The 15,413-nt window shown below is 61.6% G+C and overlaps 3 protein-coding genes across 3 annotated transcripts in view; 1 reads left to right on the forward strand and 2 right to left on the reverse strand.

Moving 5' to 3' along the window:
- The window catches only part of LOC116961612 (leucine-rich repeat LGI family member 4-like), a 56,963-nt gene extending 56,854 nt beyond the window's left edge, over positions 1 to 109 (reverse strand). The window contains 1 exon segment of the mRNA XM_042797192.1: positions 73 to 109. Within this exon segment, the coding sequence (XP_042653126.1) occupies positions 73 to 109 (37 nt within the window).
- Positions 11 to 9,246, reverse strand: PSMC4 (proteasome 26S subunit, ATPase 4). The gene is made up of 10 exons (XM_042797232.1): positions 9,141 to 9,246; positions 8,286 to 8,384; positions 8,008 to 8,194; positions 7,169 to 7,315; positions 5,656 to 5,765; positions 5,467 to 5,560; positions 3,772 to 3,939; positions 2,513 to 2,589; positions 2,250 to 2,418; positions 11 to 479 (listed from the first exon to the last, which is right to left on the reverse strand). The coding sequence occupies exons 1-10, from the start codon at positions 9,174 to 9,176 to the stop codon at positions 397 to 399; spliced, it is 1,170 nt and encodes a 389-aa protein (XP_042653166.1). The 5' UTR covers positions 9,177 to 9,246; the 3' UTR covers positions 11 to 396.
- A 3,142-nt stretch (positions 9,247 to 12,388) lies between these two features.
- Positions 12,389 to 15,413, forward strand: part of LOC116963116 (E3 ubiquitin-protein ligase rnf213-alpha-like) — a 44,251-nt gene continuing 41,226 nt past the window's right edge. The window contains exons 1-4 of the mRNA XM_042797213.1: positions 12,389 to 12,468; positions 13,847 to 14,114; positions 14,227 to 14,312; positions 15,204 to 15,353. Coding sequence (XP_042653147.1) covers positions 13,862 to 14,114; positions 14,227 to 14,312; positions 15,204 to 15,353 — 489 coding nt within the window. The 5' untranslated portion in view covers positions 12,389 to 12,468; positions 13,847 to 13,861. The remainder of the gene's footprint in view (positions 12,469 to 13,846; positions 14,115 to 14,226; positions 14,313 to 15,203; positions 15,354 to 15,413) is intronic.

Genomic DNA, 15,413 nt, shown 5'->3' on the forward strand with positions numbered 1-15,413 from the left:
ATCCCAAACACCCTGGGGACAGGCCACCAGGCCACTCGTGTCACCTCCAGCCACCTCCACCACCCCGGGTACAGGCCACCCGTGTCCCCTCCAGCCGCTCTGGGGACATGCCACCAGGTCACCCAGGTCGTCCCCAGCCACCCCCAACACACTGCAGGGAGGTGGCACCCTGTCACCCGTGTCACCTCCTGCCACCTCTCTGCTGGGAGGTGGCACCCAGGCCACCCCCCGCTGTCACCCATCACATCCTTGCCACCCCACCAGGAGGGACGCGGCACCCGCGGCACTTGTGTCACCTCCTCCTCACCCTGCTGTGGTGGGACACGCCACCACGGAGGGACACAACGCCCTTGTCACCTCCCTGTCACCCTGTCGGGGAGGCACGTGGCACCCGTGTCACCTTGTCCCCCCCCTGTCACCCACCTCCTGGCAGATGGAGTTGATGTCGGCCCCTGAGATCTTGTCCGGCCGTGCCACATCTGGGTGGGGGGGGGTGTGAAGGAAATGTCCCCCTCATCGATGTCACCTCCCCAGTGTCCCCAAGCCACCCCCGGCCTGCTCCAGGGGTGTCACCTGCGGGTGGCCTTGCTGGGGGCCAGCGCCCCTGGGGTCCCCAATGTCCCCTGGAGCTCCTGATGCCCCTGTGGGGTCCTTAACCCCGACACCTCCCTGATGTCACCTGATGTCCTCATGGGCCCCCAACCCTGACATCTCTGTGGGGTTTTTGATGCCACCTCATGTCCCCAACCCTGACATCTCCCCGGGGTCCCTGATGTCCTCTGGAGTCCCCAGTGTCCCCACAGGGTCCCCCCCAACCCTGACATCTCCATGGGGTTCCTGATGTCCCCAACACTGACACTTCTCTGATGTCACCTGATGTCCCCGCGGGGTCCCCATCCCTGATGTCACCTGGAGCCCCTGATGTCCCCAACCCTCACATCTCCGTGGGGTTCCTGATGTCCCCAACCCTGACATCTCCCTGAAGGTCCTCGATGTCCCCATGGGGTCCCTGACCCTGACATCTCCCTGGGGTCCCCAATGTCCCCAACCCTGACATCTCCCCGGGGTTCCAGATGTTCCCAACCTTGACACTTCCCTGATGTCACCTGATGTCCCCGTGGGGTCCCCATCCCTGATGTCATCTGGAGCCCCTGATGTCCCCAACCCTGACATCTCCATGGGGTTCCTGATGTCCCCTGGAGTCCCTGATGTCTCCAACCCTCACATCTCCCTGAGGTCCCCAATGTCCCCAACCCTGACATCTCCCCAGGGTTCCAGATGTTCCCAACCTTGACACTTCCCTGATGTCACCTGATGTCCCCGTGGGGTCCCCATCCCTGATGTCATCTGGAGCCCCTGATGTCCCCAACCCTGACATCTCCATGGGGTTCCTGATGTCACCTGGAGTTTCTCATGTCCCCAACTCTGACATCTCCCTGGGGTCCCTGAGGTCCCCATGGGGTCCCCAACACTGACATCTCTGTGGGGTTCCTGACGTCACCTCATGTCCCCAACCCTGACATCTCCCTGGAGTCCCTGATGTCCTCTGGAGTCCCCGATGTCACCTGGAGTCTCCAACCCTGACATCTCCATGGGGTTCCTGATGTCCCCAACCCTGACATCTCCCTGGGGTCCCCAATGTCCCCTGAAGTCCCTGGTGTCCCCATGGGGTCCCCAACCCTGACATCTCTGTGGGGTTCCCGATGACACCTGGAGTCTCCAACCCTGTCACCTCTATGGGGTTCCTGATGTCCCCTGGAGTCCCTGATGTCTCCAACCCTCACATCTCCCTGAAGTCCCCAATGTCCCCAACCCTGACATCTCCCTGGGGTTCCAGATGTTCCCAACCTTGACACTTCCCTGATGTCACCTGATGTCCCCGTGGGGTCCCCATCCCTGATGTCACCCGGAGCTCCTGATGTCCCCAACTCTGACATCTCCCTGGAGTCCCTGATGTCCCCTGGAGTCTCCAACCCTGACATCTCCCTGGGGTCCCTGATGTCCCCAACCCTGACATCTCCTTGGGGTCCCCAATGTCTCCATGGGGTCCCCAACCCTGACATCTCCCTGGAGTCCCTGATGTCCCCAACCCTGACATGTCCCTGAGCTCCCCGATGTCCCCACGGGATCCCCCACCTCCTTAGGTGGCTCCCTGGAGAGCGGGGAGGAAATCCTACCTCGGTGGGGTCCCCACCATCCCCGCGTCACCCTCCCATCACCCTGTGGTGTCCCCACGTGTCCCCAGATACAGTCCTCCAGGTCCACCTCCTCGGAGAGGTTCATCTTCCCGGTGATGGTGGAGAAGATGAGACGTTTTTGGCGCCGGTCGGGCAACGGGAATTCAATTTTCCGGTCCAGGCGGCCAGGACGCAGCAACGCCGGGTCCAAGGTGTCCGCCCGGTTGGTTGCCATGATGACCTGGGTGGGACACACACACACACACACACACGGGTGTCACCGTGTGGCACCATGGGACCTCCCCCCACCCCCCAGCACCCTTTGGGACCCTCACCTTGACGTTGACGTTCTGGTCAAAGCCGTCCATCTGGTTGAGGAGCTCCAGGAGGATGCGTTGAACCTCTCGGTCAGCTGTGGAGGAGGAAAGGGACATGGTGGGACCACCCCCACCCACCCACCCCCAGCACCCACCACCCTCCCAAGGACCTGGCCCCACAGGCCTGATGTGCCCTGGGTCCCCCTACCCCAAACCTCAAAGACCAGGGGACACCAGAAGGTCCCTGACCCCTTCCGCAGGGGTGTCCTCCCCAGCCCTAAGGACCAGGAGACACCAGAGGGTCCCCAAACCCCACCATGGGGTTTTCCAGAAGATCCTTGACCCCCACCATGGGGTTCCCAACCCCACCCCAAGGACCCCATGGGGTTCTCCAAGATGTTCCTGACCCTCCAACCCCAGCTCCAAGGACCTGGGGGACACCAAGAGGTCCCAGAACCCTGCGCTGGAGTTCTCCAGAAGGTTCTTGACCCTCATCCAGGCCCCAGAGACCACCAAGAGGTCCCAGAACCCCACCGTGGAGTTCTCCAGAGGGTTCCTGACCCTCACCCAAGCCACAGAGACCATGAAAGGTCCCAGAACCCTGCCCTGGAGTTCTCCAGAAGGTTCTTGACTCTCATCCAGGCCCCAAGCACCATCAAGAGGTCCCAGAAACCCTCCACAGGTTACTCCAGTGGGCTCCTGATCCTCACCCAAGCCCCAAGGACCATCAAGAGATCCCAGAACCCCACCATGGAGTTCTCCAGAGGGTTCCTGACCTTCACCCAAGCCTCAAGAACCACCAAGAGGTCCCAAAAACTCTCCACAGGTTTCTCCAGAGGGTTCCTGACCCTCATCCAAGCCCCGGGGACCACCAAGAGGTCCCACAACCCTGCCGTGGACTTCTCCAGAAGGTTCCTGACCCTCATCCAAGCCCCGGGGACCACCAAGAGGTCCCACAACCCTGCCGTGGACTTCTCCAGAAGGTTCCTGACCCTCATCCAGACCCCGGAGACCACCAAGAGGTCCCAGAACCCCACCATGGAATTCTCCAGAGGGTTCCTGACCTTCACCCAAGCTCCAGGGACCACCAAGAGGTCCCAGAACCCCACCATGGAGTTCTCCAGAGGGTTCCTGACCTTCAACCAAGCCTCAAGAACCACCAAGAGGTCCCAGAAACTCTCCACAGGTTTCTCCAGAGGGTTCCTGACTCTCACCCATGCTCCAAGGACCACGAAGAGGTCCCAGAACCCCACCACAGGGTCCCCACGTCCTCTCACCTCCGGTCTGGGCGTCGAAGCGCTTGGTGGCGATGGCGTCGATCTCATCGATGAAGATGATGGCCGGGGCGTTCTCCTTGGCCAGGCGGAAGACGTCGCGCACCATGCGAGGACCTTCCCCCAGGTACTTCTGCACGAACTCCGAACCCACCACCCGGATGAAGGCAGCTGGGGGCACCCACAGGGGCTGGGACCTCATGGCTGGGTGGGTGGGGGGGGCCCCGCGGAGCACCCCCAGACCTCTCCTGGCCACCAGCATCCCAAGGAGGCCACCAGATCCCTGGGGTGCCACTGCCCTCCCCCAGGTGCCCCTGGCATCCCAAGGAGCCCACCAGCACCTCAAGAACCTCACCAGCACCCTGAGGTGCCTCCAGCACCCCAAGGAGCCCACCAGCACCTCTAGGAGCCCCCAACAACCCAAGGAGCCCACCAGCCCCCCCAAGAACCCCACCAGCACCCTGGGGTGCCCCCAGCATCCCAAGGAGCCCACCAGCACCTCAGGAACTCCACCAGCACCTTGGGGTGCCCTGAACAACCCAAGGAGACCACCAGCACCTCAAGAACCCCACCAGCACCCTGAAGTGCCCCCAGCACCCCAAGAAGCCCACCACCACCCCAAGGTGCTCTCAACAACCCAAGAACCCCACCAGCACCCTGAGGTGCCTCCAGCACCCCAAGGAGCCCCCAACAACCCAAGGAGCCCACCAGCACCCTGAAGTGCCCCCAGCACCCCAAGGAGCCCACCAGCACCCTGAAGTGCCCCCAGCACCCCAAGGTGCTCTCAACAACCCAAGAACCCCACCAGCACCCTGAGGTGCCTCCAGCACCCCAAGGAGCCCCCAACAACCCAAGGAGCCCACCAGCACCCTGAGGTGCCTCCAGCACCCCAAGGAGCCCCCAACAACCCAAGGAGCCCACCAGCACCCTGAAGTGCCCCCAGCACCCCAAGGAGCCCACCAGCACCCCAAGGAGCCCACCAGCACCCTGAAGTGCTCCCAGCACCCCAAGGTGCTCTCAACAACCCAAGGAACCCACCAGCACCTCAAGAACCCCACCAGCACCCCGAGGAGCCCACCAGCACCCCAAGGAGCCCACCAGCACCCCAAGGAGCCCACCAGCACCCTGAAGTGCTCCCAGCACCCCAAGGTGCTCTCAACAACCCAAGGAGCCCACCAGCACCTCAAGAACCCCACCAGCACCCTGAAGTACCCCCAGCACCCCGAGGAGCCCACCAGCACCCCAAGGTGCTCTCAACAACCCAAGGAGCCCATCAGCACCCCAAGGAGCCCCCAGCACCCCAAGGAGCCCACCAGCACCCCAAGACCTCCGTCACCATTACAAGGACTCCCAAAGCACCCTGGGGTGCCCTCAGCACCCCAAGGACCCCACTACTACCTCAAGGACTTCACTGCCACCCAAAGGTTACTTGAACACCCCAAGAACCTCACCAGCACCCCAAGAACTCCACGCTCAAGGGTGCCACCAGCACCCCGTGGATCCCACCAGCACCCTAGGGTGCCCTCACAGCACCCCAAAGACCCAACCACTACTCAAGGACCTCCCCTACCACCCAAAGGTTACTTTGGCACCCTGAGATCCCCCACCACCCACCCAAGGATCCCACCCCCCCACCCCCCCCCCCCAAAAGGTCCCACCACCCACCCTGGGTGCCCCCAGCACCCCGACGTGCCCCACCTGTGGTGTGATGGGCCACCGCCTTGGCCAACATGGTCTTGCCGCAGCCAGGGGGTCCATACATGAGGACACCCCGCGGGGGGTCAATGCCGATCTGGGTGGGGACACAACAGCCAGAGGTGACATCATGGGTCACCAAGGGTCCCGTGTGTCCCCCCCCACCAACCCTGGGGTGGCGTGTGGTCATACCTGCTTGTAGAGCTCGAAGTGGGTGAGGGGAAGCTCCACGGCCTCCCGCACCTCCTGCTTCTGGATGTCCATGCCCCCGATGTCAGCGTACATCACGTCTGGTTTCTGGTCTGCAACGGGGATGGGCCATCAGTGGGGCACCTGCTGGGGCCACCGCGGTGGCCAGGGGCAACCTTGGCCACCAGAGGACAGTCCCAACCAGACCAGGTCACCCGGGATCTCGTCCAGGTGTTGCTTGGACAGTTCCAAGGATGGAAACCCACCACCCCATCCAGGCTTCCAGCCCTACGTGACAACAAGGACAAGGGCTTCCTGGTCTAATCTCCTCCCCAGAACATCTCCAACCACAGCAGGTCACTTGGGACCTTGCCCAGTTGATGGTTGGGTAGCTCCAAGGACGGAAACCCACCACCCATCCACGTCTCCATCCTTACGTGACAACAATTCCTGGTCCAACCTCCCTTCCAAAACACCTTCAACCACAACAGGTCAATTGGGACCTTGCCCAGATGATGGTTGGGTAGCTCCAAGGATGGAAACCCACCACCCATCCACGTCTCCATCCTTATGTGACAACAATTCCTGGTCCAACCTCCCTTCCAAAACATCTCCAACCACAGCAGGTCAATTGGGACCTTGCCCAGGTGATGCTTGGGCAGCTCCAAGGATGGAAACCCACCACCCTTGGTCATGATGGTTCCAACCCCCTGGGAGAGCAGGTTCCTGGTCCAACATCTCCCTCAACACTTCTCCAACCAGGGTGGGGAGCTCAGGACCTTGCCCCGGTGAGGGCTGGATGTCTCCCAAGGATGGAGGCCTGCCACTCATAGAGGCCTCGGCCCTGGCTCCATCCACCTGTGACAGCAGAGACAAAAGGTCCTTGGTCCAACCTCCTCTGCAAAACATCTCCAACCAGAGCAGCCCAGAGCAAGTCACCTTCTCCAGGCAACGCTCACGTGTGTCCAACGATGGAGACCCATCACTCATGTTGCTTCGCTCTCCTGAGACACCAGAGACAAGAAGTCCCTGGCCCAAGCTCCTCCACAAAACATCTCCAACCAGAGCAGGGTGCTCAGGGTCTAAGGCAGGTGAGGGATGGGCGCGTCCAATTATGGAGACCCATCACCCCTCTGGGTGGACCTGGACCACATCCAGTTGTCGTCCAGCTCTGAAAGAGCTCCAACCTGCAGCACCGTGGCATCTCTCCAACCTGGCAGAACCCATGAACCTGCTGAGAACACCCTTGGTCCCACCACCTACAGCGTTCATGAAGATACATCACCCAACACTAAACCCTTTCTGGTCACCATGTCCTGCTGCTCTCCACCCTCCAGGTCCAGCTCTGGAGATCCCTGGTCTCCAGCGCACCAGCATCTCCCCAATCTGGTAGAACCCGTAAACCTCCTGAGAACACCCTTGGTCCCACCACCGACAGCATCGGCCGGCGCTCTGCACCCTGAAGGACACGGGCTTCCCTGGGACACGGTGGTGGCCCCAGGAGGTGGTGACCCACCTGACGTGAGCATCATGATGCTGCTGTCGGCCTCGGGTGGGAGGACGTCCACCAGCGCGTTGCTGTGCTTGTGCAGGGCCACTGAGGCGTTGGGCTTCAGAAGCTCCCGGTCGATGGTGCTCAGGATCCTCACGTAGTAGTTGGAGCCTGCAGGAGAACAAGGACAGGGTGTCTTCCCTGGGTCACCACCACCAGAGTTGTCCCCAGGCCCACCACGTCCCCAGCAAGACCCAGCCCCAACCTTCCAAATCCATCCCCTCATCCTCACGATGCCTTCTTGCAGCTGTCCCCAACTGCTCATGTCCATCCCCATGTTCCCACCAGTCTTTCCCCGTCATGGCCATCTCCAATTTTCCGCATCCATCCCCATGTCCCCACCACACCTGACCCCTCCTGGCCAGTCCATCCCCATCTCCTCACCACACCCAAACACCTCACGACCATGGTGGTGGTGGGAAAACCCAACCTTCCATGCCCATCCCGACGTCCCCACCACCTGTCCCCCATGACCACCAAACTTCCACCTTCAACCCTACGTCCCCACCACACCTGGACACCCATGACCACCAACTCTCCATGCCCATCGCTACGTCCCCACCACACCTGACCCCTCCTGGCCAGTCCATCCCCATGTCCCCACCACACCCAACCACCTCACGACCAGGGTGATGGTCGGAAAACTCAACCTTCCACACCCATCCCCAGGTCCCCACCACCCCCAACCACCTCACGACCAGGGTGATGGTCGGAAAACTCAACCTTCCACACCCATCCCCACGTCCCCACCACCCCCACCCCCCCCTCCAGGACCACCCCCACCCCTCCACCCCCAGCCCCACCGGTGGTGGACCCCACGATGGCGGTGTTCTGATCAACGGCCTCCAAGAACTGTCCGATGACCAAGGGGATGCTCTGGATCCTCTTCACCTCCTCCTGGGCGTGGAGGAACTCCTTCTTGAGGTTCTTCTGCTCATCCTTGATGTACTCCTCCTGCACCTCCAGGAACTCCAGCTCCTGCTGGAGCTTCTACTGGGACACCTGGAGGTCAAGGCGGGGGGGTCCTGCTGGCCCCTCCCCCCCCCCCATCTCCCTGCACCCCCAAATTCCTGCACCCCACCTTGTAGCGGCTGTAGAGGTCCTCCAGGTCTTCAGGTTCTGGCACCAGGAAGGAGAGGCCGGGGGGCGGGCGGGGGGCGGCCAGAGCTGGCAGCTCATCCTGGGGGAGGGGCAGCCAAAAAGGGGGGGTGGGCATCAAAAAATGGGGGGTTGGGCTACCAGAAATAGGGGGTGGGCATCAAAAAATGGGGGGTGGGCTACCAGAAATAGGAGAGGAACCATGTTGAGGGGGGGGATGGACAATCCGGAAATTGAGGGGGTCACCTGGGCAATGGGGGGGGGGGGGGGGGCAGAGAATGGGGGGTGGGCACCCAAAAATGGGGGGGTGGGCAAGCAGAAATTGGAGAGGAACCATATTGGGGGGGGGGGGGGGATGGGACAATCCAGAAATTGGGGGGGGGGTGCGGGGAGAGATTTGGGGGGGAGCACCCAGAGGTGTGGGGGGAGCACAACCCAGAAAGTAGGAGGGGGGGGGTCACCTGGACAGGGAGGGCGGGGGGGAGGGGATAGAGAGATGGGGGGGGGGGGCACCCAAAAACGGGGGGGATGACCCAAAAATTAGTGGGGTCACTTGGGGGGGGGGGAGCAGAGAGATTTGGGGGGACACGACGCAGATATGGGGGGGCACCCGGGGGAGGGGGGCACCTTAAAATGGAGGGTCACCGGAGGGGGGGGGGCACCCTAAAATGGGGGGTCACCGGGGGGGCGGGGGGAGGGAAAAGAGGGGGCTCCCGGAAATGAGGGGGCACCCATGGCGGGGGAGGGGGGCACCCATGGTGGGGGAGGGGTCCCCGGACACCCTGACCCTCCCACCCCGGGATTTGGGGGACCCCCCCCCCCCCCCCCCCCCCCAAACCTGCGCCTTCTCCCCCAGCAGCCCCAGCTCCTCCATCGTGACTGCGCGCGGCGGCCGCGGGAAGTGACGTAAAGGCGGGGGAGCAGCCGGAAGCCGCGCCCCCTCCCGGCCGCGGGGCCTGATGGGAGATGTAGTTCCAGCCCTCCCAGCGCGGCTCCCTGGCTCCCCCCCCCAGTGCTCCCACTGTGATTCCCTCGATCCCCCCCCCAAATCCTCCCAGCGCGGCTCCCTGGCTCCTCCCATTATATCCAGTGCCATTCCCAGTTCCCCCCAGTGCTCCCAGGACCTCTCCCGGGCTCTACCCCGGTGCTTCCAGTGCCGCCCCAGCAATTCCAGTCTGGTTCCCTGGCTCCTACCCAGTGCTCCCAGTGCCGCTCCCCGAATCCCCCCAGTGCCACTCCCCAAATCCCCCCCAGCACCCCCGGTATGGCTCCCCCCAGTGCTCCCAGTGCCGCCTCAGTACTCCCAGTGCTGCTCCCTGGTTCCTCCCAGTAATCCCCGTGTCCCCCCCATTATTCCCAGTGTCACCCCAGTGCTCCCAGTGCCCCTAGACTGATCCCAGTACCACTCCCCAGCTCCCCCAAGTGCTCACAGTGTGGACCCCAGTACCCCCCCCAGTGCTCCCAGTGCCCCCCCAGTGCTCCCAGTGCCCCCCCAGTGCTCCCAGTGCTGCTCCTGGCTTCTCTCAGTGCTCCCACCCTGCTATTCTGGCTCCTCCCAGTGCCCCCAGTACTCCCAGTACCACGCGTTGGCACCCCCCAGTTCTTCCTCTGTGGCTCCCCGGCTCCCCCCAGTGCTCCCAGTGCCTCCTCCCAGTGCTCCCAGTGCCCCCCCGTTATTCCCAGTGTCACCCCAGTGCTCCCACTCTGCCTTCCTGCCTCCCCAGTGCTCCCAGTGCCCCTAGACTGATCCCAGTACCACTCCCCAGCTCCCCCAAGTGCTCACAGTGTGGACCCCAGTGCCAACCCAGTGCTCCCAGGGCAGCTCCCTGGCTCCCCCCAGTGCTGCTCCAGTGCTCCCAGTACGTCTCTCTGGATCCCCACCATGCTCCCAGTTGCCCCCAGTGCTCCCAGTACCGCTCCCTGTCTCCTCCCAGTTCTCCCACTGCCCCTACCCCTCATTCCCAGTGTCACCCCAGTGCTCCCACTGGGCCTTCCTGCCTCCCCCCAGTGCTCCCAGTGCCCCTCGACTGCTCCCAGTATCACTCTCTGCCTCCCCCCAGTGCTCCCAGTGCCCCCCCAGTGCTCCCAGTGCCGCCCCAGTGCTCCCAGTGCCCCCCCAGTGCCCCCCAGTGCTGCTCCCTGGCACATCCCAGTACCCCTCCCACGATCCCAGTACCTCTCCTTGGCTCCCCCCAGTGCTCCCAGTGCAGCTCCCCAATTCGCCCCGGTATTCCCACTGCGGAACCCTGATTCCTCCCAGTTCTCCCAGTGTGATTCCCTGGCTCCCCCCAGTTCTTCCACTGCCCCTCCATTATTCCCAGTGCCGCTCCTGTGCTCCCACTCTGCCTTTCTGCCTCCTCCCAGTGCTCCCATTGTGGCTCCCTGGCTTCCTCCAGTTCTCCCAGTGCCCCCCCAGTTCTCCCACTGTGTCTTCCTGGCTTCCCCCTCTTTCACCCAGTGCTCCCAGTACCGCTCCCTGTCTCCTCCCAGTTCTCCCACTGCCCCTACCCCTCATTCCCAGTGTCACCCCAGTGCTCCCACTGGGCCTTCCTGCCTCCCCCCAGTGCTCCCAGTGCCCCTCGACTGCTCCCAGTATCACTCTCTGCCTCCCCCCAGTGCTCCCAGTGCCCCCCCAGTGCTCCCAGTGCCCCCAGAGTGCTCCCAGTGCCCCCCCAGTGCTCCCAGTGCCCCCAGAGTGCTCCCAGTGCCGCCCCAGTACACACAGTGCGGTTCTCTGGCTCCCCCCAGTGCTCCTACTGGGGATCCTTTGCTCCCGCCAGTGCTCCCAGTGCCCCCCCAGTGCTCCCATTGCCCCCCCAGTGCTCCCAGTGCCCCCCCAGTGCTCCCAGTGTCCCCCCAGTGCTCCCAGTGTCCCCCCAGTGCTCCCAGTGCCGCCCCAGTGCTCACAGTGCCCCGTCCCCAGCTCCCAGTACCGCTCTCGGGCTGCCCCCAGTGCTCTTACTGGGAATCCTTTGCTCTCTCCAGTGCTCCCAGTGCCCCCCCAGTGCTCCCAGTGCCCCCCGGCTTCCCCCAGTACGACCACTGGGCCTTCCTGGCTCCCCCCAGTACCCCCACTGCTCCCAGGATCTCTCCCTGGCTCCCCCCAGTTCTCCCAGTGCGGATCCCTGGCACACTCCAGTGCTCCCAGTACCACTCCTTTGCTCTCCCAAATGATCCCAGTGCCACCCCAGTGCTCCCAGTGCAGATCCCTGCGATACCCCAGTGCTCCCAGTGCCTCCCCAGTGCTCCCAGTGCCCATCCCTGCCTCATCCCAGTGCTCCTACTGCAGTTCCCCCGCTCTCCCCAGTGCCCCCACTGCCGTTCTTTGGCTCATCCCAGTGCTCCCAGCGCTGCACCCTGGATCCCCCAGTTCTCCCAGCGCTGCTCCAGCGCTCCCACTATGACTCCCTCGCTCCCCCCAGTGCTCTCAGTGCAGATCCCTGCGATACCCCAGCACTCCCAGTGCCCCCCCCAGTGCTCCCAGTGCCTCCCCAGTGCTCCCAGTGCTGCTCCCTGGCTCCCCCCGATGCTCCCAGTGCAGATCCCTGTGATACCCCAGCTCGTCCAGTGCCTCCCCAGTGCTCCCAGTGCCCCCCCAGTGCTCCCGGTGCCCATCCCTGCCTCATCCCAGTGCTCCCAGTGCGGATCCCTGTGATATCCCAGTGCTCCCAGTGCCCATCCCTGCCTCATCCCAGTGCTCCCAGTGCAGATCCCTGCGATACCCCAGCGCTCCCAGTGCCCCCCCAGTGCTCCCAGTGCCCCCCCCGTGCTCCCAGTGCCCATCCCTGCCTCATCCCACTGCTCCTACTGAGGGTCCCCCCCTCTCCCCAGTGCCCCCAGTGCCGTTCTTTGGCTCCTCCCAGCACTCCCAGCGCTGCCCCAATACACCAGACTGGTGGGGTGCTGCCCCCCGCAACAATCCCCCTGGGGTGATGCCCGGAGCTCGAACCCTTCTCGCCCCCCCCCCCCTTCCCCCCCCCCCTTCCCCCCCCCCCCCCCCCCCCCCCCGCCCCAGGGCAGGAATCCACCAGCCGCACCCACGGCATCCCGAGCCCTTTCACTTTCACTTTTCAAGGGCGTTTTAGGGGCGAGGGAGCCCACGGCTACCACTCTGGGGCCAGCCGGCAACCTCACGGTGCAGCCACTTGCCCACCGCCTCCCCCCAGGTAAGCGGCACCGTGTTTTTAACCCCTCCCCGCTCCCCCCCCCCCCCTCCCCCATTGCTGCTTCTGCTCATTAAATTGGAGTTTCGGAGCCCAAGAGCTCCCCCCGTCACTGTTTTGGGGCCCCAGAGCTCTATTTTGGATCCCCAAAGCTCTGGAAATGGGGGTTTGGGACTCTAAAGCTCCCTAAATCAGATTTTCAGAGCCACAAATCTCCCTTAGTAGCTGTTTCAGAGCCCCAAAGGTCCCTAAATCGGAGTTTTTGAGCCCGAAAGCTCCCTAACTCAGTGTTTCAGAGCCCCAAAGCTCCCTAAATGGGTCTTTCTGAGCCCCACAGTCCCCAAAATCAGTGTCTCAGCCCCAGGGCTCCCTAGATCAGTGTTTCTTGGCCCCAAATCTCCTTAAGTCACCATTTCTGAGCTCCACAGCTCCATAAATCAGAGTTTTTGAGCCCCCAAACTCCCTAAATTTGTGTTTCTCAGCCCCAGATCTCCCTAAATCACTGCATCTGAGCCCCAAAGCTCCCTAAATTGGTGCTTCGGAGCCCCACAGTCCCCTAAATCAGAGTTTCTGAGCCCCAAATCTCCCTAAGTTGGTGTTTCTCAGTTCCAAATCTCCTTACGTTGCTGTTCCTGAACCCTGGAGCTACCTAAATCGGAGTTTCTGAGCCCCAAAGCTCCTTAAATAAATGCTTTAGAGCCCTACAGTCCCCTAAATCAGAGGTTTTGAGCCCCAAAGCTCCCTAAATGGGTGTTCTCGACCCCAAATCTCCTGAAGTTGCTGTTCCTGAGCTCCAAAGCTCCCTAAATCGGCATTTTTGAGCCCCAAAGCTCCCTAAATTGGTGTTTCCGATACCCACAGTCCCCTAAATCAGTGTTTGTGAGCCCCAAAGCTCCCTAAACTGGTGTTTCAGAGCCCCAAAGTTCCCTAAATGGGTCTGTCTGAGCCCCACAGTTCCCTAAATCAGTGTTTCTCAGCCCTAGAGATACCTAAATCTGAGTTTTTTAGCCCCAAAGCTCCCTAAATGGCTGTTTCTCAGCCACAAATCTCCCTAAGTTGCTGTTTCTCAGCCCAAAAGCTCCCTAGGTGTGCATTTCTGAGTTCAAAAGCAACCTAAATGGGATTTTCTGAGCCCTAAAACTCTGTAAATTGCTGTTTCTGCACCCCAAATCTCCCTAAATTTCTGTTGCTCAGCCCCAAATCTCCCTGAGTTGCTGTTTCTGAGCCCCACAGCTCCCTAAATCAGAGTTTTTGAGCCCCCAATCTCCCTAAATCGCTGTTGCTCAGCCCCCAAGCTCCCCAAATCGAGACGCTTGCCCCGTTTGCTCTCAGAGCGCGGGTTTTTGGTACTAAAACTGTCTCCCCACCGTCCCCCGCCCAGGTCCGGACCGCCGCCATGGAGGGCTCCGAAGGCGACGGAGGAGGTGAAGAGCTTCACCCCCAGCCCCAGCCCAGCGAGGATTTCGTGAGCGGCCCCTCGGCGCAGGACGAAGGTCCCGGCAACCCCGGGACGCAGCCGACGGCACCCAACAACCCAAACTCCCTTCCCGAGGGGTACGAGGACATCGGTTCAACACCGGAGCAGGTGACGGGGGATTACAAGTCCGACGACGACGACGACCGCTGGGAGATTGTCTCCAGCGAGCCAGGTACCGCTGGAGCGGGGACAGATCCCGAAGGGATCAGGGCAGGGAGAAGGAGGAGCGAGAGCGGCCCCTTGCTCACATCCCACCTGCGATGCTTTTTTAATTTTTTTTTCAGAGCCAACGTCGGTGGATTCGTTGGTGGGCGATGGAGACGACCACCGCAAGCAGGATCCGGCCCCCCAGCCCCTCAGCGAGCACGAGGTGGGCGCTTGGAACTCTTGGGTAGCTTGAACTCCGTTTTTTTCTAGTGAAAATCTCAAATTTTGGGGTCTGAGCGACTTCCGTTTGTCAGTAAAGTGCCACGTTGCTGCTTGCTGGCTCCAGTTCACTCTCTGGGCGTTGGCTGGATTCGTTATCTTTGTTAACAATGGCGACGGTTACACAAGAGGAAAGGAAAAGTAAAAGCAACTTCAGGGTGACATAAAAAATGCTTACAAAGGGAGAGAGAAGTGAGACAAGCAACAAAACTACGTGGCAGAAATTGCTCACCACCTCCTGTGGGGAGGCTGTGCCAAGTCCCCAGTTTAAAAAAACAAACCTAAAACCCTCTCAAATTCCCCATTTTTTCTTTTTATCGTGGCGAATGATGTCAGGTGGAGCAGATCTTTGGTCAGTTGGGATCCTAAGCTTCGCCAGGGTGGGGGGCAATTTGAGACGCCGAGGTCTTGTGCGCGTGCTCTTCAGCAAAACCTCAAACATTCACCTGCAGACAGTGCTGCTTTGGCCACAATCCAACATCCTGTGAGCTGCTGTGGAGAAAATTAACTCCATCCCGGCTCCCCCAGGACAATTCTTCATGGGAGAAGTAAATTAGAAAGAAAAGAACCCGTTTTAAGGCAAAAAATGGGGTTATTAGTCCAGGCACGTGCGCGCACATGAGTTTTGGGACCTGATGAGGAATGTTTGGGTGCCACTGGGTTGGTGGATGGTAACTCCGAGGGCTTGGCATTGCCAAAGAGGTTCCATGCTGGTCAGGTTCTGCTCTCGAAGGCGTTGTACCTGTGGTCACGGCCACGTCATGCTCTGAGGGGGCTCCACCGTTCCTCCAAACACTCTTGTGACCGCCAATAACTTGGTCCTTCTCCTTCCCAGGCTCCCGTAATCCCACCACAAGATGAGATCCCGCTCCAGCAGATCCCGGCGCACCGCTGCGCGGCGGTGGAGAACGAGAATTACCAGAATGCTGGTGTCCATCCGGAGGGAGCATCGGAAATACAGACGCAGAAGAGTTTCAGCAGTCCGGTGAGGCCACTGCAGCTTTTGAAGCTCATGGCCAAAGCTCTTGGAGGACAAGGGTTGAGT

This window comes from Tyto alba, unplaced genomic scaffold (genome assembly GCF_018691265.1).
Source record: "Tyto alba isolate M040663 unplaced genomic scaffold, T.alba_DEE_v4.0 Super-Scaffold_24, whole genome shotgun sequence".
NCBI classification, from domain to species: Eukaryota; Metazoa; Chordata; class Aves; order Strigiformes; family Tytonidae; genus Tyto; species Tyto alba.

Bases quoted from the DNA above. Each gene is read 5' to 3' on its own strand.
- PSMC4 (XM_042797232.1), bottom strand. From the start codon at position 9,176: ATGGAGGAGCTGGGGCTGCTGGGGGAGAAGGCGCAG. The intron at 8,195-8,285 runs GTGGGGTGCAGG...GTGTCCCAGTAG, and splicing joins ACCTCTACAGCCGCTACAAG to AAGCTCCAGCAGGAGCTGGA. The intron at 7,316-8,007 runs GTGGGGCTGGGG...GTTCTCCTGCAG, and splicing joins CATCGTGGGGTCCACCACCG to GCTCCAACTACTACGTGAGG.